The 23,477-nt window shown below is 51.9% G+C and overlaps 4 protein-coding genes and 1 non-coding gene across 5 annotated transcripts; 3 read left to right on the forward strand and 2 right to left on the reverse strand.

The window, feature by feature from the left end:
* Positions 1–4,107: 4,107 nt before the first annotated feature.
* On the reverse strand, positions 4,108–5,388 carry QC762_307210 (uncharacterized protein; the record flags this gene model as incomplete). Its single annotated transcript, XM_062889012.1, has 1 exon — positions 4,108–5,388. The coding sequence occupies one exon, from the start codon at positions 5,386–5,388 to the stop codon at positions 4,108–4,110; it is 1,281 nt and encodes a 426-aa protein (XP_062744952.1).
* Positions 5,389–5,865: 477 nt separating this feature from the next.
* Positions 5,866–10,695, forward strand: ELP1 (putative elongator complex protein 1). Its single transcript, XM_062889013.1, has 4 exons — positions 5,866–6,636; positions 6,708–7,669; positions 7,726–8,866; positions 8,922–10,695. The coding sequence occupies exons 1-4, from the start codon at positions 6,419–6,421 to the stop codon at positions 10,597–10,599; spliced, it is 3,999 nt and encodes a 1,332-aa protein (XP_062744953.1). The 5' UTR covers positions 5,866–6,418; the 3' UTR covers positions 10,600–10,695.
* Positions 10,696–11,119: 424 nt separating this feature from the next.
* On the forward strand, positions 11,120–11,190 carry QC762_0055670. The gene has a single exon. It is a non-coding gene; the product is annotated as a tRNA-Gly (tRNA).
* Positions 11,191–11,901: 711 nt separating this feature from the next.
* QC762_307225 (uncharacterized protein) lies at positions 11,902–12,405 on the reverse strand (the record flags this gene model as incomplete). Its single annotated transcript, XM_062889014.1, has 1 exon — positions 11,902–12,405. The coding sequence occupies one exon, from the start codon at positions 12,403–12,405 to the stop codon at positions 11,902–11,904; it is 504 nt and encodes a 167-aa protein (XP_062744954.1).
* Positions 12,406–16,452: 4,047 nt separating this feature from the next.
* Positions 16,453–20,705, forward strand: IME2 (Serine/threonine protein kinase; the record flags this gene model as incomplete). The annotated part of the gene is made up of 2 exons (XM_062889015.1): positions 16,453–18,415; positions 18,471–20,705. Exons 1-2 carry the CDS (start codon positions 18,239–18,241, stop codon positions 20,703–20,705), a joined length of 2,412 nt encoding a protein of 803 aa, XP_062744955.1. The 5' UTR covers positions 16,453–18,238.
* Between the last annotated feature and the right edge of the window lie 2,772 nt (positions 20,706–23,477).

Here is a 23,477-nt window from a genome sequence, read left to right on the forward strand (position 1 = left end):
ATCCCGTATCTAGAGATTTAGAAACTGTTTATTTCCACCGTTCCAAAGTCATATAAACGCCCCAAAAATTGTCCGGATTACCTTCCAGTGGCAGGCAGATATGGACGATAACCCCCAATCCAGACACAGCTCGGTACCACCCCTCATCGGTTAGACTCTTCATCGGTTTCCTCATGCACAAGGTGCCTTCCATTCCAGGGTTCAAACTTGAACCGAACTGGGCCCGTGCGCTGATCTGTGCCAGCAACACGGGAAACGCTGACAAGGATTTAGGAATTCTATTATCTTTCGATTTTCATCTGATGGAATTCATCTGTGTGATAAATTCCACTGCAAGTATTTCTCCCATTTCATTTTTCTCTCTTGTCTGTTTTTTTATTGCCTACAATAAGCGTCTTTTCCAATACCATCGCGGGGCTCGACGTCAAGCGAGGGTGACCTTCCCATACGACACGGTACCACAGCTCAAGAGGTCAGTCTGGCTTCAGCAAGTGACGCAAGAATGAGCTGATCACGACTCTGCTCCCCCGTGGCGTGACCCGGTGGTGCTCATATTTTTTAATGCGGCCTCTTCTCCCACTTATCTCTCGTTGGCGACGACGATGCAGCATATCGAGCAGGCCCATATGGTCCCATGCCGCTGACCGTGATTCGACACGGAAGGTCAAAAGGACGCTTCGAAAGACTTGAATCTGGCTGCAGACCGACAAATGCAGGGTCCAGGCCGATCTGTCACAACCCCTCTCTCGGCGTGGGCTTTTGATAGACGGTACCCCTCAATGCCCTCTCCCTTGGGTGCCTTATCGGACTGGACCGGACAAACACCCAGTAAGAGGCGATGCATGCGATGGAAGGACCGGATCTTTGGAAGAAACACCACTCTGCCAGAATCGCGGAAATCTGGACGGTACTCCGGGGCACAAACTCGACACATTCCTGCTGTGTAACGATGCTCAGCACCACCACGAGAACCTGCTGGTGAGCGATGTCATCGACAAAGCGGTGGATACAAGCAATATCGCTAACCAACAACGAATCCACCGGAGAAAACACATCGTGGAGTAGCGGGTCTAGATGCTGTCGCCCCCTTACTCAGTCGACAAGAGGAGTCACGGAATGAAAGGTCTCGACAGGAGCACCTCGACGGTGGTTGAATCTCATAACCCCACCAAATTTCGACAGCCAATCATTAGATGGGGTCCCTCCACAATAGGCTCTTGGCAAGTGGGGCCAGAGGCAGTTCGTCTCAACAACGACGTCATTCCGCCAAGTGTCGTCATTGGGAGCACGAGTACCCGGCCCCATGCAAGGATTCCCTGACCAACTTTCCATTGGAGCCCAAAAACGTTTTGTCGACCGTTTGCATCGTGTGCGAGTTTTCCAGCGGATCGGTGGGGAGCCACGAGTGCTTTTATCGAGGATATCCATTTCCACCACCCACATCCCTCGTCTCTTTTGATACCGCAAGAATTTCCAAACTAGGCCGAGTTGTTTCAACGACAACATGTAGTGTAGTCACGATGCCGTATCAGAGAGGTGGTTGGTGGGATGCCAGTCCCTACACAATGCCGCAGTAGTTCCGACAGCCCGGATATCGGCACCGCCTGCATCTTTCTTCGGAGGAGGTGCTGGCTCGGCATCACACACGGCCAACAACACCACAATTATTACACCGCATGAGCATATTTTTCGGAGGCTAGTTGAGACTGGTGATCGTTTTCTACCCTTTCCATTTTTGATTATTCTATACTAGATCTCCGTACACCAACGGGAGCCAAGGCCGGGACGCCTGCACGTCTTCCGCAACAAAACGGAGGCTGGGAGCGCCCGCGGAATCCCGTCAACTGCAACTTCAGGTGCTTCCTTGCGTGCGACCGCCCGAATCGGCGGTCACACCATCATCGGAGCCGGACAGTGCTCCTGAGTTAGCTCCACAGATTCAGATGCAATGTGCCCTGACTGAGTAGTGATATAGAACGTGCCTCAGGCGTTGCCTGTGAGCCAACCTTTGAACCTGTCAGCCGTCCACACAGTGCTGATTCGCTTCGGTCTGACGACGAGGACCAGATCGTGGCTTTGGAATCTTCGTCAGCTCCCATAGCAAGGGCATTGGCCAGCTCTGAGCTAGTTAAATGCGGCCCTTTTCAGCTCATCTAATATCGTCTTGTCGCACTCAGGCGCCCGAAACATGTTCCAGGCGGACGGGTTTGAACGCCGCTGACAGAAAGAGCCGCTCTGAGCGACGATATCTATATCAACCGCCAAGGCTTCCTTGTAGTGTAATGATGACGTCCGTCCTCCACGAAACCCGAGACTCCCGGCCAGCATGCTCTATGGATGTACATATTCCTTCGAGACACTTCTATCAATCCTTCGCTCAAGTTGTGCATCGGCGTGTCTTGGGTGTCTTGAGCAGCAGGACCTTTCGTTCCGGGGCTGTTGTTTGATCGAAGCGCCTCAGGCGCTAGACTACAGTATCTAGTATTTTCATGCTCGGACGACTTCATCTCGATAAGTGTCAGTCATTCTCGCGTTCGGGAAATGTGTACTCGGATATCGAAGAAACGGGCACCAGTGACGACAGCCTCCTGGGCGCGCCGTCTGTCCCCAATTCTGCCGTCCCAGCAAAAAAACTGCTCAACACCATCACAGAAAGTAAGTCGATCAGTAATATCGGACCGGGAAGCTTCCGCTGCAAGTTTCAACCCCACGGCGAGAGAGCAAAAGTTCATGACTTGTTGGTTTTCCTAGAAAAAGGGCGCGGAATAGTGGTACATACAGAGTGAGAAAGTTCAGAGACATGTCAAGCCAGCCCCCCTTGTTTGACACCGTGTTTTTTTCCTGTTTCCCTCCCTCAATCTGAGCGTTCTAGACCCTCGACTTGCATAGGGGACTGCATCGTGACACTCCCAAAACCTGTTTTTTTGCGTCAGGACTACATACGTACATATCAGCAGTGCGGTCCGGCCGGCTTTTTTTTCCTCCTCACCACCAACGCACGCACTAATGGGTGAAAAAAAAGGAGCCTATCATGGCGATGGTACCCAAGAGATTAAAGCGTTTTTGGGTTTGGTTCAAATCTTGGCACTAAGAGAGAGTATTGGAAGACAGACACAACAGGATGGGATGGGATTATAAGCAAAGCTAGAAGATTCCATGTTTAGAGAATCGGGTTGCGAATGTTCGTTCTCCCGAGAAACACCATCGTGTCCCGAAATATTTCTATCGTGAAACAAGATACCTAACCGGCGGGCGGGTTTACATAAGGTACATATCAACAATCTTCTGATACCAAGATTTCCAAGACTACCAAGACTTGTTTGGTTAACACAAAGAACCTTCTTTTTTTTGGGGGGGGGTGGGTTGGTGCTGTCGGGGGGCAGCTGATTTAATAGACATTTTCTATATCTAGCTACATGTAAAAACCATATCTTTCTCTTTGCTCGCTTCCAAATTTGGGGGGAAACATGTTGTAAAATGACATTCATTAAGTGGGTATAGAAATTTCTGGGAACAGTTCCTTCATGCAAGCCCACTGTTCTAGGCTGGGGATGTTGCCGGTCTTGTAAGCGGTTATCACTCCGTGTATCTCTTGGACTGTTGCTCTTGAGAGGAAAAAGGCTCCCCGGAATGTGCAATCGCAGTGCAGCGGCACAAGATAAGAAGAGAGAGGTTTGTTGTTGGGGGTCCTCAGTCAGCCGCCGGCCTGACTAAACCAGTACCGGGAGCATCGTCTTTTTGCCTTAGCCATATCGTGGTTGTGTTTGGGAGGGCTCCCAAGAGGCAATCCCGTTCAACTGAACTCTCCAGCCATTGATATGGACTGGATAGCAGTTTCGAAGGTCGACATGCGTGCCAACCACAAGGCCAACCAGCGCCCTGGAATGACATACACTTCACAAATCCTGCCCTGATATAAGCAGAGGAAAATTTGCAAAACTCCAAAGCCAATAACCAGCAGAAAAAGAGAGTAGGGTATGTGAAGATGCCAGGGTAAAAAACTCGAAGCCACAATTGCTACCTGGCAAGCTTGACAAACGTAAAGACAGGTATGGCACAACACGGACCAACGCCATGTCTCTTGCACATTCTAACAAGCCACTCTTCTCAAAGCAATACCTTCGAAGCAACGGTCAACAACCAAGCAGCATCATGCCAGCCACCCTCATTCTCCTTCGGCGGCGGGATACTTTCATCCACCATCGTCTTCATATTCTGCCCCTCCAGTCTCCTCAAGCATGACACCCTCCTCTCCATCTCATGCCCTGATCCCTCCCCATCCGTCGTCTCCCCATCATAATCATCCTCCGACTCCTCCTCATCGTCCTCCTCAACAGCAAAAAGCTTCACACCGAGCACATGGCCAAACCAAGACCCTACACCCCCGTTCCCAGTCCCCTTCACCAGCTTCCTCACGTACGCCTCATCTTCTGCCCCATCACCCGTGACAAACTCAGCTTCATCCACAATGTAATTTTCTAGCTCCTCGTCGAAATTGACAAAATCCGGACCGGCAATCTCGTCGTCAGGGTTCTCCGCCACAGGAGTTGACCCCGACCCATTAGAGTTGAAGTAATCCTCCACAAAGGTTGTCATCCTATGGCTGCTCCCGCCTGGCGTCATAGACCCAACCCGGGAGTGAGATCTGCTCCTAAAGCGGCTGTAGGCCGGGGAGGAGATGTTATCATCGTTGCCGTCAAGATGGACACTGCTTCTCCTAGAGGCGTGACGGGATAGGTGACGGGGGGTGTGCCGAGAGCCATAAACCAGCTCTTCTCTTTCCCTTGCGAGTTCCCGCTCAAAGGCTTCGTCTTCGGCGTCTTGAGGAGAGTGACCAGCCAAGGATGTAGACGAGGCGCGGGTGGAGAGCCAGGCTTGGCCTTTGGATTCCCGGGTTTCGAGGGAGATGATGGAGCCGCAGCGGAGGAGCCAGTCCGAGTCGGAGCGGTCGGTTTGTCTCAGCTGGTTTGGGTGGTGGGAGGAGCGGTGGCGTGGGGTGGTGGGGGAAGTGTGGAGGGAGGTTGAGCTTTGGCGATGGGAGGCACGGGACTGGTTGTGGGGGAGGTGGGAGGAGGATTTCGATTTTGCGAGGGAGACTGAGGATCGGGACTTGCGGGCGCCGGAGACGGAGGCGGAGCGGTTGTTGGGACCCGGGGAGCGGGAGAGGAGACGGGGGGTGGTAGGGGCGGATTTGCCTTGGAGGTAGGAGTAGGAGGTTACTGTTGGGGGAGCGGAGGTTGGGGTGGTGAGATCGTTGTCGTCGAGGATATCGTGGGCATCGTGAATAGGGAGTTTGGAGGTTAGAGGCGCGAGGGAGAGGTGGGTGAGGTTACCCGAAGATCGGGACTTGCGCCTGAAGGAAGAGTGTTGATTGTAGGCGACGTCCATGTTTTTGTTGGGGTAATGAGCTGTCGTCGTCTTCTAGCTGTCTAGTGGGTAGGTTATTAGAAGGCAATGGGAAGGCAAGAAAACGAACGTTGAATAACAACGAGTGAGAGAGAAGGGTGGAGTTTACCCCAGACTCCAGAAGCAAGTGATATATGAAGCAATTAAGTAGTTTCACAGTCGGGCGGTCAGTTGTCGGTGGTGGTGCGATTGGAAGGATGGGAAAGCTCTATCCCTTGTTTGTGGCACCCTGCAGGCCTGATTCCTCAACAATTGCTGGCTTTCAAAGCTCTGGAACGCGTCCGGTTGTGGTAGGGCGAGTTCTGATTCGCCCGTTTATTTAGAGCAATGGCCACCGCCACTGAAGCTTGAACGCCCTGGCAAAGGTACCAGCGACTTTTTAGTGGGAAATATTTTCCCGCGGTGTGCCGCTAAAGCAAGGCGGACTGTTTGGTACCCCGGTACAAGGCAAGCCACAGCCAATGGCCGACCCCGCAGCTAAGCGCACTGACTCTAACATTTCGAGGCTGGTCAAACCCTAGGCTCTCGAAAGCTTCAGTCTATGGAGGGGCATAGAGGGGCTATCAGCCATCAGTGTCATTGACTCTCTAGAACGGTGGTGATCTTTTCGAGAAGGACAAGCTTGTGAATAACCTTGAGACATCGAGTCACTCGGTCAAACTTGGCAGACGGATATCAAAGGCTGAAAAACACCGACAAAAATCAGCTAACTCGAGCTGCATGAGCATAGGCTTGAGCCCCTCGACTTACATACACACTACAACTCTTTTAAAATTTTCAGTCGCTTTTTTATTCACATTTTGCCACTTTTTCACTACGGAAATAGACGAGTGCTACCCTTCTGAACTACCCACTTCGTCCGCTCTCAGCTCTCACCACCTGGGCACCGGTGGCCGCCGAAAAGTCCCGAAAGAAGCTATATCCTGATAATGATCGCACCACTACGGTGCTAAAACCAGCGATTGACTCATACCCAAAACTCATACCAAGAAAAGAGTTTTGACCGGACGAGATGCGGAACTTGCGCAACATCGGCCACAGCGTCTTCAGGGATCCCGTCCCGGATTCTCCCTTTCCTACCGCCGCCTCGGCTTCGGCCCCCTTCTCGGCATCGTGTTGGGATGCCTCCAGGGATGAGGTGATTGTTGCCCGGGGCCCAACCGCCCATGATGCCCGGATCGAACTCTCGAGGGTGGTGAAGCACACTCATGAGCGTCCCCCTTGTCACTTGTAAGATACATATTCATCATTCTCATGTTAAAACAAGCATATAATCTAAGACTGCAATTTCTATGACATAGAAAATCAAGAAACATCGCAACATGGGATGCACTTTGCCCAAACGAAGATGGCAGTCCAGATGTTATCCGGAGTATACACTACTTCAGCGACACATTGACAACATGTGTCATCATGGCCGGCGGTGACATTGTCACTGTTACTGAAGACGAAGAAACCGCCCCTGGTGAAGCGCACATTGAGATCGTAGGCACATTGTCGCCCTCTATCTCGGCTGCTCGCTGGTCACCAGATGAAGAGCTACTTGCCATCGCAACAGGGGATGCCAAGGTGCTCTTCATGAGCCGGAGCTTCGATGTTATTTCAGAGGTTGGCCTCAGCGAAGAGGACTTGAAGCTGTCAAAGCATGTCTCTGTCGGATGGGGCAAGAAGGAGACTCAGTTTATCGGCAAGGGCGCCAAGGCCAAGGGGCTTCGAGACCCTACTATTCCGGAGAAGGTAGACGAGGGCGCCTTGAGCTCAAACGATGATGGGCGGTGCACGATCAGTTGGAGAGGTGATGGCGCGTATGTTGCTGTCAACTTCCTTCAGCAAGGACAACGACGTGTGATCCGGGTGTACAACCGTGAAGGTGAGTTGGACAGTGTCAGTGAACCCGTGGATGGGCTTGAGGGCGCTCTGAGTTGGCGGCCTGAGGGAAATCTCATGGCCGGGATTCAGCGTCTCTCGGACCGTATTGACGTTGTGTTCTTTGAAAGAAATGGCCTGCGCCATGGGCAGTTCACACTTCGAGCCCCCCAGGACGCCCCTGATGTGGCTGCAGAGCTGGCGCTTGAGTGGAACTCGGACTCAACCGTTCTAGCTGTTATCATGAAGGATAGAGTACAGCTATGGACTACAAGCAACTACCACTGGTATCTGAAACAAGAGTTCCTCTGTGGCGACGGTGGTAGCAAGCACCACCAGAGTCCAAAGTTTGCCTGGCATGCAGAGAAACCACTGTTGTGTGTTGCGGCGACAGCAAGTAAGATAACCTCTCTACTCCCTATATTCTCCTCAGTTGTCTCACAAGTTGTGTAGGCAAAGTACTTGTCAACGAGTACATTTTCACCATCGCCCGTGGGCCGGGAGTTTCTCCTCACGACTTCGGAGCTGTTGCCGTAATTGACGGTCAGACGCTCAAATTCACCCCTTTCCGGACGGCTAATGTGCCTCCTCCGATGGCCTTTGACGAACTCGAAGTCGAGTCTCCTATTATTGACGTTACAATCGGACGGGATTGCAACTCGATGGCCGTGCTGCACCGAGGCGGTGTTAGCTTCTTCGAGCTTATCATCCAGGGACCACGGGTGCTACCCCCGAAGCTTGCCTCTACGGCTTCCTTCAGGAAGACACATGCCCAGTTATACGAGGAACATGTACTTCAGGTTGGCCTGTCTGGCTCAAATGAGGTTCACGTTCTTCAAATGTCGGAAGACATGGAGATTGTCAGGCACACATTTGAAGGCACACAAACAAACGAACACGGGTGGCAAAAGACGGATGCAACTTCCATCACAACCATTACAACACCTATAGTGCCACCAGTTGTCGAGGAAGATGGAGTCATTGCTCAGGATTGGCGTGGCAGACTGAGCAGAATCATTGAAGGAGAACACCTCCCACTTCCTGCCGAGTTTGCCAACTTCTTGCCCTGGACAAGTTACATTACACATTCAGGCGAGTTCCTGGCTTTTGGACAGGCTCGGAATGGCTACCTCTACTGCAACTCGACGCTACTGGCCAGGAACTGTACTTCTTTTGTTGTTACCAAGCATCATCTTATCTTCACGACTACCAACCACTTCGTCAAGTTTGTTCATTTGGCTACGGAAGAAGAGCTTGAGGTTCCCCAGGACGACCCCGAGAATGACGAACGATGCCGGAGTATCGAGCGGGGAGGCAGGCTGGTCGTTGCCATGCCCAGCAAGATGAGCATTGTGCTTCAGATGCCTCGTGGCAATCTTGAGACAATTTATCCCCGGGCTATGGTTTTGTCCGGCATCCGCGACCTTATCGAGGCCAAGAACTATGGCGCTGCTTTTGCGACATGCCGTACTCAGCGTGTGGATATGAACCTGCTGTATGATCACCGACCGGAGCAGTTCCTGGAGCACGTCGGCTTGTTCTTGGAGCAGGTGAAGGATACGGCCAACATTGACTTGTTCTTGTCCACTCTCAAGTAAGTTTCTTGAGTCTTTCAGAATCATCTGATACCGTTTGCTGACTTTGTTTAGGGAGGAGGATGTCACCCGGACTATGTACAAGGACACCAAGGCTGGCTCAGCTCCGCAGTCGCAAGAGGCTGAAACGGCTGCTAAAGAAAGCAAGATCAACAAGATCTGTGATGCTGTTTTGGCAAAGCTCAAGACCCAGAAGAACGCCAACCTCCAAAACATCATCACAGCGCATGTCTGCAAGAACCCACCAGCCCTCGATGATGGCTTGCGCGTGGTTGCCGATCTTATGCAAGAACATGAGGCACTAGCCGAACGTGCTGTTGAGCACATTTGCTTCCTGGTAGATGTCAACAGACTCTACGACCACGCTCTCGGTTTGTACAATCTCGAACTTACTTTGCTGGTTGCCCAGCAGTCTCAACGTGATCCCAGAGAGTATCTCCCATTTATTCAAGAACTTCACAAGATGCCAGAGCTCCAGCGAAAGTACACAATCGACGACAAGCTCGGGAACCACGAGAAAGCCCTGGACCATCTCAAGGCTCTTGGCGATTTCGAGGAGGTGAAGACGTACACCGTCAAGCACAAACTCTACCAGCACGCCTTGAGCATCTACCGTCACGACGAGCAGCACCACCGCGTGATTACCGACCTCTTCGCCGCCCACCTCAAGTCTATCTCCCAGTTTAAGGAAGCCGGCCTAGCCTACGAGTCACTCAACAGCTACCACGACGCCACAGACTGTTACCTCAAAGCGGGCGCCGCCTGCTGGCGCGAATGCCTCTACGTTGCCCAGCAGCAAGACCCGCCCATCACCGCTCAGCGACTAGAAGAAGTAGCAAGCGACCTTGCCGACGCCCTCCGCGAAGCAAAGGACTATGCCGCCGCGGCAACAATCCACATGGAGTACCTCTCTTCTATCGAATCCGCCATCCAATCCCTCTGCAAGGGCTACCTCTTTGCCGATGCGCTCCGGCTTGTCGCCCTGCACAAGCGACGTGACCTTCTTGAGAGCCATATTGACAGCGGCCTCGCGGATGCCTTATCCTCCAGCATTGAGTTCTTGGCTGATTGCAAAGCCCAACTCAAGGCGCAAGTTCCGCGCATCCTTGAGCTCCGCAAGAAGGCAAAGGAGGACCCGCTGGCGTTTTACGAGGGGGAGAACCCCTTTGGGAGCAAGAACGCGGATGGTTATGACATCCCGGATGATATCTCTATTGCTGCTAGCTCGAGGGCGACGACGAGCGCGTCGATGTTTACGAGGTATACCGGCAAGGCTGGGAGCGTGGGGACTGTTGGCTCCAATGTCTCGAGAGCAACAAGCAAAAATAGGAGGAGGGAGGAGAAGAAGAGGGCGAGGGGGAGGAAGGGGACGGTTTATGAGGAGGAGTATTTGGTTAATAGTGTCAGGAGGTTGGTGGAGAGGGTGGAGGGGACGAAGGGAGAGGTGGAGAGGTTGGTCTTTGGGTTGGTGAGGAGGGATATGCAGGAGCGGGCAAGGGTTATTGAGGAGGCGATGGGGGTTGTGCTGGAGGGGTGTAGGCAGGCTGTTGGGGAGGTTTGGCCGCAGGAGGAGAAACAGCAAGTTGAGGGTGAAGGGGAGGATGGAGAGGGGTGGAGGCCGGTGGGCGGGGATGGGGTGCTGTTTGAGAGTTTGGAGGCTATGAGGGCTAAGCAAACGGCGCCGGTGGTGACGGGGTTCGAGAAGTTGGCACTTTTGGGGGGAAAGAAGTGAGCGGTGGGTGGGATGTAGGAGGTATGGATTAAAATTGGGGCTAAAAGCATTTGCATTGGTTGTTTAGGAAACGAGAGTAAGATAGGGTAGGCATAGCTCATGAAACGATGTTTTGTAGATTCACAATGCCTAGCTGTATAGTATGGCGTTATGCTTCGGGATGTGGTATATGGTTCCCCTGATTTCGACGCCACAAAACCTTGTTCTTTGTCTATCTCTTCCCAACAAGGCACGTAAACATTACCCCTTTTCAAAACCAACAAGCAAGGCAAAGGAAACAGATTTCTACCCGCGGTCATACTTCTCAGCGGCCATAGGTAAGAAAACTCCCTCAGTTGCCTTCAATCTTTTATTCTCATATGAACATGACAATTCTCATATAGAGAGCCAAACGGGTACGCTACGTTTCATGACAAAGTACTTCTCTTGCATCGCCCATGCCATGCTAGCTCTATCTACCCATCGCTACCACTACATACCTACATTCTAGGCAAATTCTTCAACAACCCCACAAGAAACAGCATCAGTGGTTTAGTGGTAAAATCCATCGTTGCCATCGATGGGCCCCGTGTTCGATTCACGGCTGATGCATATTATCCCAAAGCTCCTGCAGGAGTTCATGTGTTCTTTTGGACTTTTTCACACATTTTGTCCCATGTGTTTTGAAACATATCTGGTTCTTGTCAAGAATGAATAGACAGCTAATCACATGACCGACTCACTCTTTTGAGTGAGCTCTGTGCCACCTGTTTGGCTGAGTCATCAGTCCAACATCGTCTTAACCTCCGTGGTAGGACAGATACACCACGAAACAGCACCAAATTGACCGGGGCACTCTTCATGCTTTAAGCCGAGCAATCGCCACTCCATCTCTTAAGACCAGAGGTCAAAGGTTTCATATTGTGGACACCAATCTCTCGGAAACACACTGCAGTCTCGGCAGTATCAACCGTTGAGGATCCAATACTTTTTATTCGGGCAGACAGAAGTAATCTAAGCGTTTCTTCGAACAAAGAAAGAAGAAGAAAAGAAATGTTGACTGAACACAGCACACCTAACCAGAAAATCACCAAGGCCAGACCTCGTCAACAGCACGATTGTGACCAAGGCAAACAAACGGCAGAAGCCGTTTGCTTCCCCGGTTTACTGCATCACCCTAGACAAAAAATGGCGTCCCATCTAGCCCTGTGTGAGTGCGAGTATAACTCTCCATGGCTACCTGATCCATTTTACTTGATCTGAAGAGACTGGAGCTGGGCAGGGACATCAGCAGTGCTATTAGCCTGGAGACCAACCGCCACACTACAAAACCTCAATTAGTGTTCTGTCTGTAAAGTTGGGAAAGAAAAAAACCCACAGGGCATCAAACTCCTCCTCACTCAACCCAGTGAGATCAAACTCGGAGCCGTCCTCCAAGACCAAGGCGTTGGGCCTCTGGCACTCAGGCTTGAGGGGGGAATCAATCGCCCGCTTCCGGCCGATGAAGTTATACCCGACGCCGGAGTACCGGAAGCCGTTGGACCGGTTGCAGATGAAGTTGCCCCCGTTGTTGCCCGAGATGGTCTGGAGGCGGTTGCACTGGCCGTTGTCGTAGCCGCGGCACTGGATGTTCCAGCCCTGCTGGATGCCGCGGACGGCGACGGACTGGTAGGGGCTTCCGTTGGCATTGGTGCCGCAGCAGGTGTTGGGGTTGATGCCGTTGCAGCGGAGGGCGTTGGAGCCGCCGCAGTTGTTGTCGGTGTGGAGGTAGAGGTCGATGGCCGAGGCCGAGGCGGCGAGGGTGAGGAGGGTGGCGAGGAACTTCATGCTGATGGCTGGGGGTTGGAGGTGGTGGTTTTTGCTCGTTGAAGGCTGGTGATGATGATGATGATGATGATGATGATGATGATGATGATGAGAATGATGAGATGAAGGTCGGTGGTGAAGCGGTAGAATGAGGTGGTTTGAAGGGGGGAGATGGCCCTTCTTTATACCCGTCGAGAGTTGCCCATCTCGCCAGATGAGGTTTGGTTGAAGGACTTTCATCTATTTCCAATACCCATCTCTCGGACTTGATTACACACATCAAAGGGGACTGGAATGTATCTCGACCATGGAGCTGACGCTCATCCATGCCCTGCAGAGTCAACGCATCTCGGACTCTGAGACCCTCCAGTCTCCACATCACAGGACAGTTGGCAATGTTCTCAGCAAGCCCAAGCTCGTAACACAGCCCGGTCGTCTTCCCAACAATGCGAATATAATACAGACGAAGAGCTCTTCAGCGTTAAAGGGGCTGTGGTGGTGTTTCTTAACACAAGTGGCTCGATCACATCTAACAATTACCGGAAATCAACTCATCAATTCCTCCCTCAACAACCAACACATCTCGAACCTTAATCTCTAACACGCAAGAAAACTTTTGATAATATTCTTATGTCCCAAAACAGAACTGCGCATCAACTGTTCATATGGTGACACAAACACAGCCAAGAGAACCGGTCATGATACCTCTTATGTCCCAAAGGAAACACTCGCGGAATACCTATATGGTAGCACATACACAACTCGGACTCTTACCGTGAGTATGGTCGCCAGACAATGAGGCTCTTTTCCTCAAAAGCAACAACAATCCAATCACACTCTATGTTGTCTTTGTACCACCTGAAATGTTTAGTTAGACTATCCAATATTGCCAAATGTAGGTATAGTCCCACAAACAAGGTCCGAGGCTGAGAAGTCCGAGAGAGTCCAGTAGTTATGATACTACCGGCATGCATGGCAGCCTGGACTAATCAGTATGACTTTTTTTGAGGCTCGGCAAGTAGAGCTTCGAAAGATATGTCCATAAAGAGCTGACCTGGTCGTCATATATTAGGTAGGTGCACCACTCGGCGCCTGAGCCCGTTTGATTGAGACTGGTAGCGAGCGGGCTTGAAAGGGAGATATCAACGGACATCTGAGGTATGCAGCATGTATGTGCCTGTAGGGAAATTTTTTCTTTTCTTTTCAAAAACTGCGCCTGACCCAGGCATGCGTGGAGTAAGGCTCTGCTGGTGAGAGGATAGCTACCTAGTGAAGAGGGTGGGAAGTGGTGAAAAAAAGGAAGCAGGACACAGGAGGACAGTGGAACGCCGCCCAATATCAAGGAGGAGTGGAACCATTCTCCAATCGGTAAAAGTATCTGCGGATTTCTTGCTTCCCCTCTTTGTACTTGGTTGCGAGCTTTCCCTCAATATACTATCTTTGAATCGAGAGACCAGATAAACCAAAATTAGTAGTAGCCAGCCTGCCAGTCTGACAGGATAATGTATATCCTGTCCTAACCCATGATGTGTGAAACCTTCTCCCGGATCAAACTTTCCAGGTTGATATTACCAAAGCAGCAAGAATGTCCAAGTAAGGGCGCTTTCAACCCCTCCTACTACTGTGTATGTAGGTCAGCAGTTGAACAGAGAGTGCGAGCCCACCAACTACACAAAGAATAAGACAGCCTTGTGCAACAACGCCGAAGAACAGCTGCGACGCTCCTTTTGATTTTGGGACCTTCTATATAATCTCATCATCCACATTCCCCTCTCACATACGACCATAGGCAGTTGAATACACGGGATCCCGTCCGCTCTCCCCTAGTTAAGCAATTGACCGCCAGACTAGTACTCAGGTGGGTGACCACTGGGGAATCCCTGGTGTTGTATGTTTTTGCCGGTGTCATTTTTTTGTTGATTTTTGGTGGTCATTGTTGTGGGTTGTGGTGGAGATTTTTATTTGTTTGGAAATGCATCGCCGAAAGTCTTGGCAAACAGTGTTCTAATATTTTTTGGGGTAGCGGCAGTTGAATAGTCCAACTGCCAGCCACCCGGGACCAGCTGTGACAGTCGGGAACCAATCGGTCATTTCCCTTGATCAGAGGTGATTGGCCTGTGAGTGACAGATGCAGCAAAAAAGGGGACAGGGCCATGCAGGATGTGGATAGGATAAACTGTTATCAAGTATCAGCAGTGCATTGCGTGGTGGTCGCATAAGAAACAGCTGCGATATTCCCATCTCGAGCCGTTCCAGATAGAGCACGGTGCACCTTAGGATGAAAACAAGATCCCCGCTCGCATAAACTTCTTCGGTCGCTTTTAGAACACGTCGTCGAATTTGCGGGGCATCCAACGGTTTTACAGAGTTACTTTGTCGTCGTCGGTCGGACCGTGGTGTGGAGTGTGCTTTGAACCATGTCCGCGTTTGATGTTTCGATGGTGTCGCCCAAACCCGAGGCGGATCACACTCTGCGTTTGGCATCTGGCGTCAAGATTGCCTACAAGACAAGTTGAAATGAGGGTTGGTATCATGATTCCGGCGTGCACACCTTCAAGTTTGACACGCCTGATCCTACCCACTCACACGTGCCTGTTGATCGATTGCTATGGAAGGATTAGTCGAACCGGGGGAGCTTCCGGGGCCCATGAGCCTTGCCCCCGGCTCGCCCGGAGTCCGGGCTTCCTCAAGAGGGGCTAGCTCTATCCATAGACCCAACCACCGGCCCCTCGGTAAGAGCGCCGAGGAGGGGCAGACATCATGGTTTAAGATTTTGGAGGGGTTGGGAAACCTGATGGGGTAGTGAAGAATCTGGTAATGACGGGATTCGCAGAGATGATCTGTTGTCGTTGGGACATCTTCAAGTCACCATGTGATTTGATGGCTTGATAGGACGATGCACCACGTTCACCGCCAATGGCGGCAAGAGTCGATATAAAAATCTGCCGATGGAACGGCCCAGTCAACCTGAGCGTCTGCTGTTTCTCGTCCTGATATTCATGGTGTTTCTTTTGCCTTGAGCTGGGTTTCAGCTTGTGGTGCCGTCAACCCACTGCCTTGGTAGCTAGCGGCTGGAGGCGAGGCTGAAGTAGGTAGCGCCGCCTTCGCGCCGTGGTGTCTTGTCGTTTGTGTCATTGAGCGTCATGGCAGTCTATTCGCAGCTCGCAGACATTCAAAGCGGTTGAATGCAACAGTACAACCTTCGTGACGCAGTCCTGAGTAAATTCTCACAACCTCCTGCGCGCTGCGAGCAGGTTCTGTTGGTAAAATCGAGTTCAGGCTGTTCCACTTCGTAGACATCTCCAATCATGACCATGATGAGCCTGCGGTGCCACCACTCTCGGATTGGGGTTGATGGCTTATTGGACGTCGCACAGACACACCCTTGAGGAAATCGGGAAAACCGGACTCGAACTTGGTTGTTGAACCAAGGAAGACCTGTGTGTAGCTGGTACTTCGGAGATTAACACAACATGTCGGAATCTCGAGGTAGGACAGATAAAGCTCCAGGTTTCTAGAACGTCAGAAACGTAGCGTGTAGCCTAACGGGACACCCAAGAGACGCCAAAAAAGCTGATTCGACGTCCAAAAAGGAAGCGTACCTGCACATCCAATCCGCTGCCATCTACCACCCATCCAGCTGCAGGCTGTTGAGATGGACGAAACATGCGTCTGGCTCTCGGGAGACAGGCACCGTACATTACGACGGTAGACCGTCACGCTGTCCGCCAGAATTGCGCTGCTCCGAGATTGGTAATCACGATGAGAGGTCAGCGGGATGCCGAGAGACCGCACGGCGGTTGTCTCATTTGAGCAGCTCCATCAATATCAAGAGGGCATCGTGTGGTGGTGAAAATGGGGTGAAATGGCGGCTTGGCAGAAGACGACTTGTGATCGGGAAAGGAAGCCAGGGTGAGCGTGTGGGGCCCGAAACGTGAACTGGTAAATTAGTGCGAGGCATTATTGGGAACGCCTTTTCTCGATTCTCTGGTGAAATCTGGCATCGTCGATGTGCAGAGGGTGTGCAAATTCTCTGGAAGCAGGGCAGCATGATGATGGGTTGCAGTTCCTGAAACATGAGAGCTTGATGAAAGCTCCCGCTCCCGCCCATCCTGCCTCTGTCCCGCTGAGAATCCAGCCTACCTTTTGGGGCAGCCAAGGCCGGCACAACGAGTCGGGTTTGGCAACGGACCCTTTTGAATTTCACCCCAATACCGTCACAAACGGCCCTCCCCCGCAATATTTCAAGCCACCAGCGGCCACCAGTTGAGTGCGGGGCCTGGCGGGGATCACCAGCCACTGACCACTGAACGGTGTGTGCTGGCACGCTGCCAACTGAGGAGAAGCATCGTGCGTTGCTGCAATGTTTTCCTGGTGGGAGGTGTCATTGGTTCTGCCGTCGACAGCCCACAGAATGTCTGTCTCCTCTCATCAATATTCAACAATAATAGCACTGCGGATATATGCGGAGCCAGGCAGCCCGTAACGGCGGGAGGGGAGCAGACGACGACTGTTTATCCGCCGTTGTTTGGGGAGACCTAAGGTGACTGAGAAACTCGAGCATCACCTTCGCTGTCAACAAACCGACAACCGCCACTCGGCCCAATCCGTGCCGTGACGGCTTCATCAGATATTTCTTCTTGTCGTGAGGTGACATTATTTCTTTTTCAACCCTGGTCTCTCACATCTTAGCCCAAATTGCGCCCGCTCGAGAGCAGCGTTGCTCCGAATCACTAGCGAGATTGGGTCCCCTATCGTTTTTTTCTCGAAGACACCCCGGCCCCAGTAATTCATGCTAAGAGAACGGACCCATTTCCCAGAGCGCCAGCAATTGTTGTGCAAAAAAAACAGTTCACCGTCCACCGCCCGTCCTGTTGCACTCGTTCGTCCCATGAGAGTAACAAGCCGTGTGTCTCTGTCTGCCATTCCGGAATACTGGCCCGCTCGTCCCCCCATCAGCTGTATTCAGTTTCTCGACGCTGTCAGCAAACGGCACAGAGCGAGACGGACATCTGAGACCATTCAGCTCACCCTCTCACTCAGTTCACTCAGCACAGGACAGGTCTGGACAGGGCAGTGACCTGTACACTGACACCGCTCCGGTCACCACCGCCGCTCTCACCCACCCTACACTCCCCCGACACTGTCTCGACTTTTGACAGTTTCGCAATCGTCCGAGTCAATATCCATCGACAGGGTAAACAAACCCACACGTCTTGTTGACCCCCTAGAGTCAATCCTTTGGGCCATTTCTTGCATCCATCCATCCATCGCTTCGGTTCGCGCTAGGAGGCCTGCTGTTACGCCCGCAAGCTCCTTTTTCCTGGCCCTGGTCCTCGTCCCACACTCTCCGGCAACGCGAGAGATACCAGTCACGGTCGTCTCCTCGGCCGTCTTCCCTGCCATCCATCCTCGACAGGACATCTTTCCACAATACAATTTTGTCATTTCATGTCGCTCATTAACCCAGCTCTATTCATTCGCTCCTTTACAATAACAACTCCAACTGCCTACACTCCTTGTCAGCCACACGCTATCTAGAACTCACTCACACGGTCCGCTCCTCGTCGCGCCATCTCCACCACGACTATAATCGATCGCACACTCTGACGACCCCTCGACCCCTCGACACGCCCGCGAAAGTTGCTTCTGTAGGACACTGAATGCTCCGATAAACCGCACTGCTCTTTTAGAGAGCCTGTTTCCACTTGCGACTCGGCATTATCCGCGCTTCACTGCGCGCAGCAGGGCGTGTGTTGGCTGGTTCCGGCGCCGATCCATTGTCAATTCGAGCAAGTCCTCGAAGACACAAAACACTCGAACCGGATATCCATCATTATTTACGACCATCAACATGACTGTCGCACACGACTTGACCCGCCGCGGGTCCACCCAGCTCGTCACCAACAACGGGCTACCCCTTGAAGACAGGTTCGAGGTACTGAAGGAGATTGGAGATGGAAGCTTTGGAAGTGTCGTGCTCGCGAGAGTACGGACGGCGGGCGCCAATGTTGCCCGTCGTGGTACAGTGGTATGGCTTATTGTTTTTCCCTTGACCAAGTTGCTGTTCTGACCATCAATTACAGGTCGCCATCAAGACCATGAAGAAGACTTTCGAGTCGTTTCAGCCATGCCTGGAATTGAGGGAGGTTGTGTTCCTGAGGACGCTCCCCGCTCACCCTCATTTGGTTCCGGCCCTTGACATCTTTTTGGATCCATTCACCAGGAAGCTCCATATCGCCATGGAGTACATGGAGGGCAACCTCTACCAACTAATGAAGGCCAGGGACCACAAGTGCTTGGACAACGCCAGCGTGAAGAGCATCCTGTACCAGATCATGCAAGGTTTGGAGCATATCCATGCTCACAGCTTCTTCCACCGCGATATCAAGCCAGAGAACATTCTCGTGTCTACTTCAGCTCATTCGGATTTCACCAACTCTTTCAGGCGGTATTCTGCTCTTGTCACGCCACCATCGACGCCCCCATCTTATACCGTCAAGATTGCCGATTTTGGTCTCGCTCGTGAGACGCATTCGAAGCTTCCTTACACCACGTATGTCTCCACCAGGTGGTATCGTGCCCCAGAGGTACTGCTGAGGGCGGGCGAGTACTCGGCCCCGGTGGATATCTGGGCCGTGGGTGCTATGGCCGTGGAGGTGGCCACCCTCAAGCCTCTCTTCCCCGGTGGAAATGAGGTCGACCAGGTCTGGAGGGTATGTGAAATCATGGGAAGCCCAGGGAACTGGTACAACAAGGCTGGTGCGCGTGTCGGCGGTGGAGAGTGGAGGGAAGGAACCCGTCTTGCTGGAAAGCTCGGGTTCTCCTTCCCCAAGATGGCGCCTCACTCCATGGACACCATCTTGCAGACTCCCCAATGGCCTTCGTCGCTCAGCCAGTTTGTTACCTGGTGCCTCATGTGGGATCCCAAGAGCCGACCGACATCTACTCAGGCGCTTGCCCATGAGTACTTTGCCGATGCCGTTGATCCTTTGCGCCCAAAGTCTGCGTCCAAGATCCTGGGTCGTAAACAGTCTGACATCAGTCGGGGAAAGGACTCTAACGCGACCACGCCAACGGCTACATCAAAGCCGTCTTCGTGGTTCAGAAAATCGCTCATTGGTCGCTCCGAGAGTGTCGAGGTTATGGCCGCTCCGCAGCCCGCCCCGAAAGAAGCACCAGCACCAGCACCAGCTCCTGCTCCTGCTCCTCGCCCGGCCCCGATCGCTCGACCTGCCGCTCCCGTCGAGCCACCACAGCCGGTTATGCCTGCTCCACGACCCACGGTCGCAAAAAGAGCAACCTGGACAAACGGCCCTTCGAACGTCGCACCAATGCCCATTCTTCCCACCATCCGTCCCATCTCACCTCTATCGCAGACTGTCACAGCCCAACCCGCACCAGTGTACAATGACGCCTACGCGAATGCGGTTCAGAGACACGCCCCAGTTCAAGAGAAGTCCACCAAGAAGATTGGCAGGCAGCTCTCAGTCCAATCGAACACCAATCACTACGCTGAACTTCACAGGCAACAGGCAGAACGAGCTCTCAATGGACAGTCTGGCTTGGTGTCGCCACCGAGTGGACACAAGGAGAGCTTTTTCTCGCACCTCCGGAAAAGAGCGAGGAGGTTCTCGGGCAGACATCAGACGCCCATGTCGCCCAGCTCTGACGATATGGAGGCCCAGGCAGGTTGTGGACCATGGGCGAGCAACCGCTCATCAATGGTGATCGACAACCCGGCACCCATCCCCGTTCCAAAAGACACGTATGAGTCCCTCGATAAGACGCTCCGCGAGGGTCAGCAAATGGCCGAGGTACCTCCTGCGCCACCGGCCCATCAAGTGAATCAACTAACGCCAAGCGGTAATCTCAAGCGCCACCACTCCCTCCCTCACCACCAACCAAGATCGGTCGATAATCTGCTTGTCGCCTCCCGAGGAACCGGTCCCGTATCTAGCAGGACACGAAGAGCCCAGGCTGCGCACGGTGTCAACCAATACGACGACCCAAACGAGGAAGACGAACTTCTAGATGAAGTGTTGACCTCGACCCACCGTGCCATGAAGCGCCTCGACAACGAGAAGCCTCTGAGGCAATCAGCTAGCAATGTCGTGTTGACGAACCCTTACCCGACCCCTTCGCCCTCCGCCAGCGGAAACGTAATGCTTTTTGGTGACGGCAAAGAAGCTGTTACGCCCAAGCCATTGAACTACGACAAGAAGGCTGCCGAATACAAGTGGCCCACTCCCCCTTATGACGAGGGTGACTGGGCGGCTTCGGCTTCGGCAAGCATCTGGGCGGCGGGCAGTCGGTTTTAAGGTGCGACGTTTCTTTCTCTTGGTGACGGCGGCGAAAAGAAAAAGTCTTGGTTTCTGGCTGGGTTTCATCGAATGGTGTTTTGGGATGGGAGGATTCTACTTGATTTGGTCTCATCGCTCACTCTCGACTCTGCCAAACGACGGCAGATATTTTCGGTTACAATGCTTCTCTCTGGATCGAATTCGGTTGTGGGGGCTCGTTTTTCAGTCTTTCGATCTCGCAAATACCCCCAAGGACGGTACCGCCTTGTCGAGTGCTAGATTTTAATACCTTGTGGCTTGTTTCCTTTTACTGTTTATTTCTCATATATCTCAAATTTCTGTCGTTTCAAATACCCCCATATAGATTGAGTGAGGAAATTGGGATATTTGGGTTTTTCTGTTTTCAACTGCACACAGCCAGCCAGCTTTGAGCCAGTTTTGTGTCACATATCGTCACTTGCTTGCTTTTTTGGCTGTTGTTGTTTTCTTGGCAAAGCTCATCATCATCATATCATTTTGGCGTCTCACATGTATCGTCGTCGGATGGGGGGCTTGTTTTTTCCTATGTTAGAATATTTCAAGAAGGGATGGGGAGAGAAGATGAGAGGTGACTTTGCTCATATTTTTTGTTGTTTTACACAAACCGCACATATCACGCACCACTTACTGCACACACGCACACACTGTTTTTGAAGGGTGAGCGGGGGGCAGCAGCCGGCTGGCATTATGGCTGCTGTTTGGGGGGGTGTTGAATCTTTACACGGTACTATCTTTATTATAATTTTTACACACACCTCGACATATAAGTTTACATACCTAACCTTCACAACTTTTTTTTACTTGTATGTCATACGAAGCGGTGTACCTGAGGTGTTTCATGGGGATGAGTTGTGAGTGAGGGAGGGGGGAGGGGGGCTGATGATTGGATTGGTGTGTGGGGATGGGAGTATTGTTTATCACCACTCAGAATCGAAAAATGTTGCTTTGATATAGCTGTTTTGATGTTGTTGTTGTTGTTGTTGTTGTTGGGGGGTGATAAGTGTGAGATGAGATGGGGCGTATACCAGGTGGCATTTTGTGCGTTCATTTATGGAGAACAGGCGTACAAGGTCGCTACGGGGTGGTTTCTGTTGTATAAAGGGTGATTTTGACAAGAGAGAGGTGAAGTTGTGTGTATCTACGGATACCCTAGGTATAGGGAGAGCGGCATATGCCATCAATGGATGACGTCCAAGATGCAAGAAGATCTGCGATAGGGCTATGGTGGAGTGTCACAACCCCCCTATTCTTTGCGTTTTGAATTTCAAAACCAGCTATTGCTTACATACAGCTAACGGGGTGTCCAGCCGCTGATAGCCAGCAAAAGCTGAACAAACTTGATTGTTTGTTCTGTTCGGTTTAACCCGCGTTTTTTGTCTTGGATTTAGTCCGAACTTTTTTCTCTGTACTGAGACAATTGAGAGGGCGCGGGGGCCTCGGAATACCGGGAGTGGCTTGCTTCTTTTGCCTGGTTTTCTTGATCTATTGTTTGGTATCAGGAGATGGATTGGCGATGGGCATTTTTGCCACCCCCTTTTTTGGGCAACAAACACACGAACGGGCGAGACGGTTCTAGAGGAGGGAGGGAACACCACATCACACGTAAGCTGAACGTATTTGACGGTATGTTTGAAACGTCAAGTACAATTCTCATGACAAGACCCAGTGCGTGGTGGAGAGAGATAAGATCGGATCAAAATTATCAGATTTTGCAAGGTCCTTCTTCAGGAACTCGATACTGAAAGCAGCATGGGGAAGTTTGCGATTATCATTTGATGAGATGCTATGGAAGAAAGTGGATTGTATCGGGGATTCCCGTGCAAGGGCCAGGCAATCGGTTATCAATGAGCAACTTGTTGAAGAAGATCACCATTCCTTTCTTATCTCTTACCGAGTAGGAAGAAATCACGAAACATCACGACGGAGATTAGGGAAGTTGAGCGGCTTGGCAAATGGATAAGAAATGTTTGCCTGGTTCTAGTACGTCGACAGCGAGATGTTTGCGTAACGGCCTGAAAAAGCTTTCGTCATCACCAGGCCGCATCGGTTGTTGGTTTTCGCATTCGGCTCTTTTCAAAATCTTCCATATTATTTAATCCCCGAAATAATGCTACCAGAGAAAGGCTGTATGTAGCAGTAGCAACGCCATCACGTGAAACCTCCTGTTCCTGATCCCTGTCCCGCACTGGACCTGCCAAAATGGAAACCCCCAAAGAAAGAAACGGGCTGGACGGTCTGTTGGCAGTTCATCCCACCGTTTTGGTGGGGAAAGGACGAACAGTTGCCCGTTATGGCCGCCAGTAAAATACAGTAGTGAACAAGCCACCAACAACACCACCACCACCAACCAGCCTTGCAGCTCGCCAGCGGGTTGCTTGCTCTTGGGCTGAGGGCATCTCTGCTTGGCGCTCCCCCACCCCATTTCTCCCCTTACCCCACCATCCCAGTCCGTCCAATGCTATCCAGCCTCAGAGAACCACAACGCACGACCGGGCAAGGCAGCAGCATTCGAGACGACAGGAAGCTTTGAAAGGCAGATGTATATATGAATTGTGGTTATTTTCTTGGCGGTATACGAAGACTCTAGACCTAGTGGGACGGGACCTTGCAGGTTATTTACGTCATTTTCCACGCGGCCACCTTTGGGAGGGGACTTGGCTAGGGAGCCAAGGGGGAGTGGTGATCTTTGACTTTTGGTGTTGAGGGATTCATCGGAAGGCAGACGTACTTTGGGTGTTCAATAATTGGAAA

Source organism: Podospora pseudocomata, chromosome 3, assembly GCF_035222375.1.
Source record: "Podospora pseudocomata strain CBS 415.72m chromosome 3, whole genome shotgun sequence".
Taxonomy (NCBI): domain Eukaryota; kingdom Fungi; phylum Ascomycota; class Sordariomycetes; order Sordariales; family Podosporaceae; genus Podospora; species Podospora pseudocomata.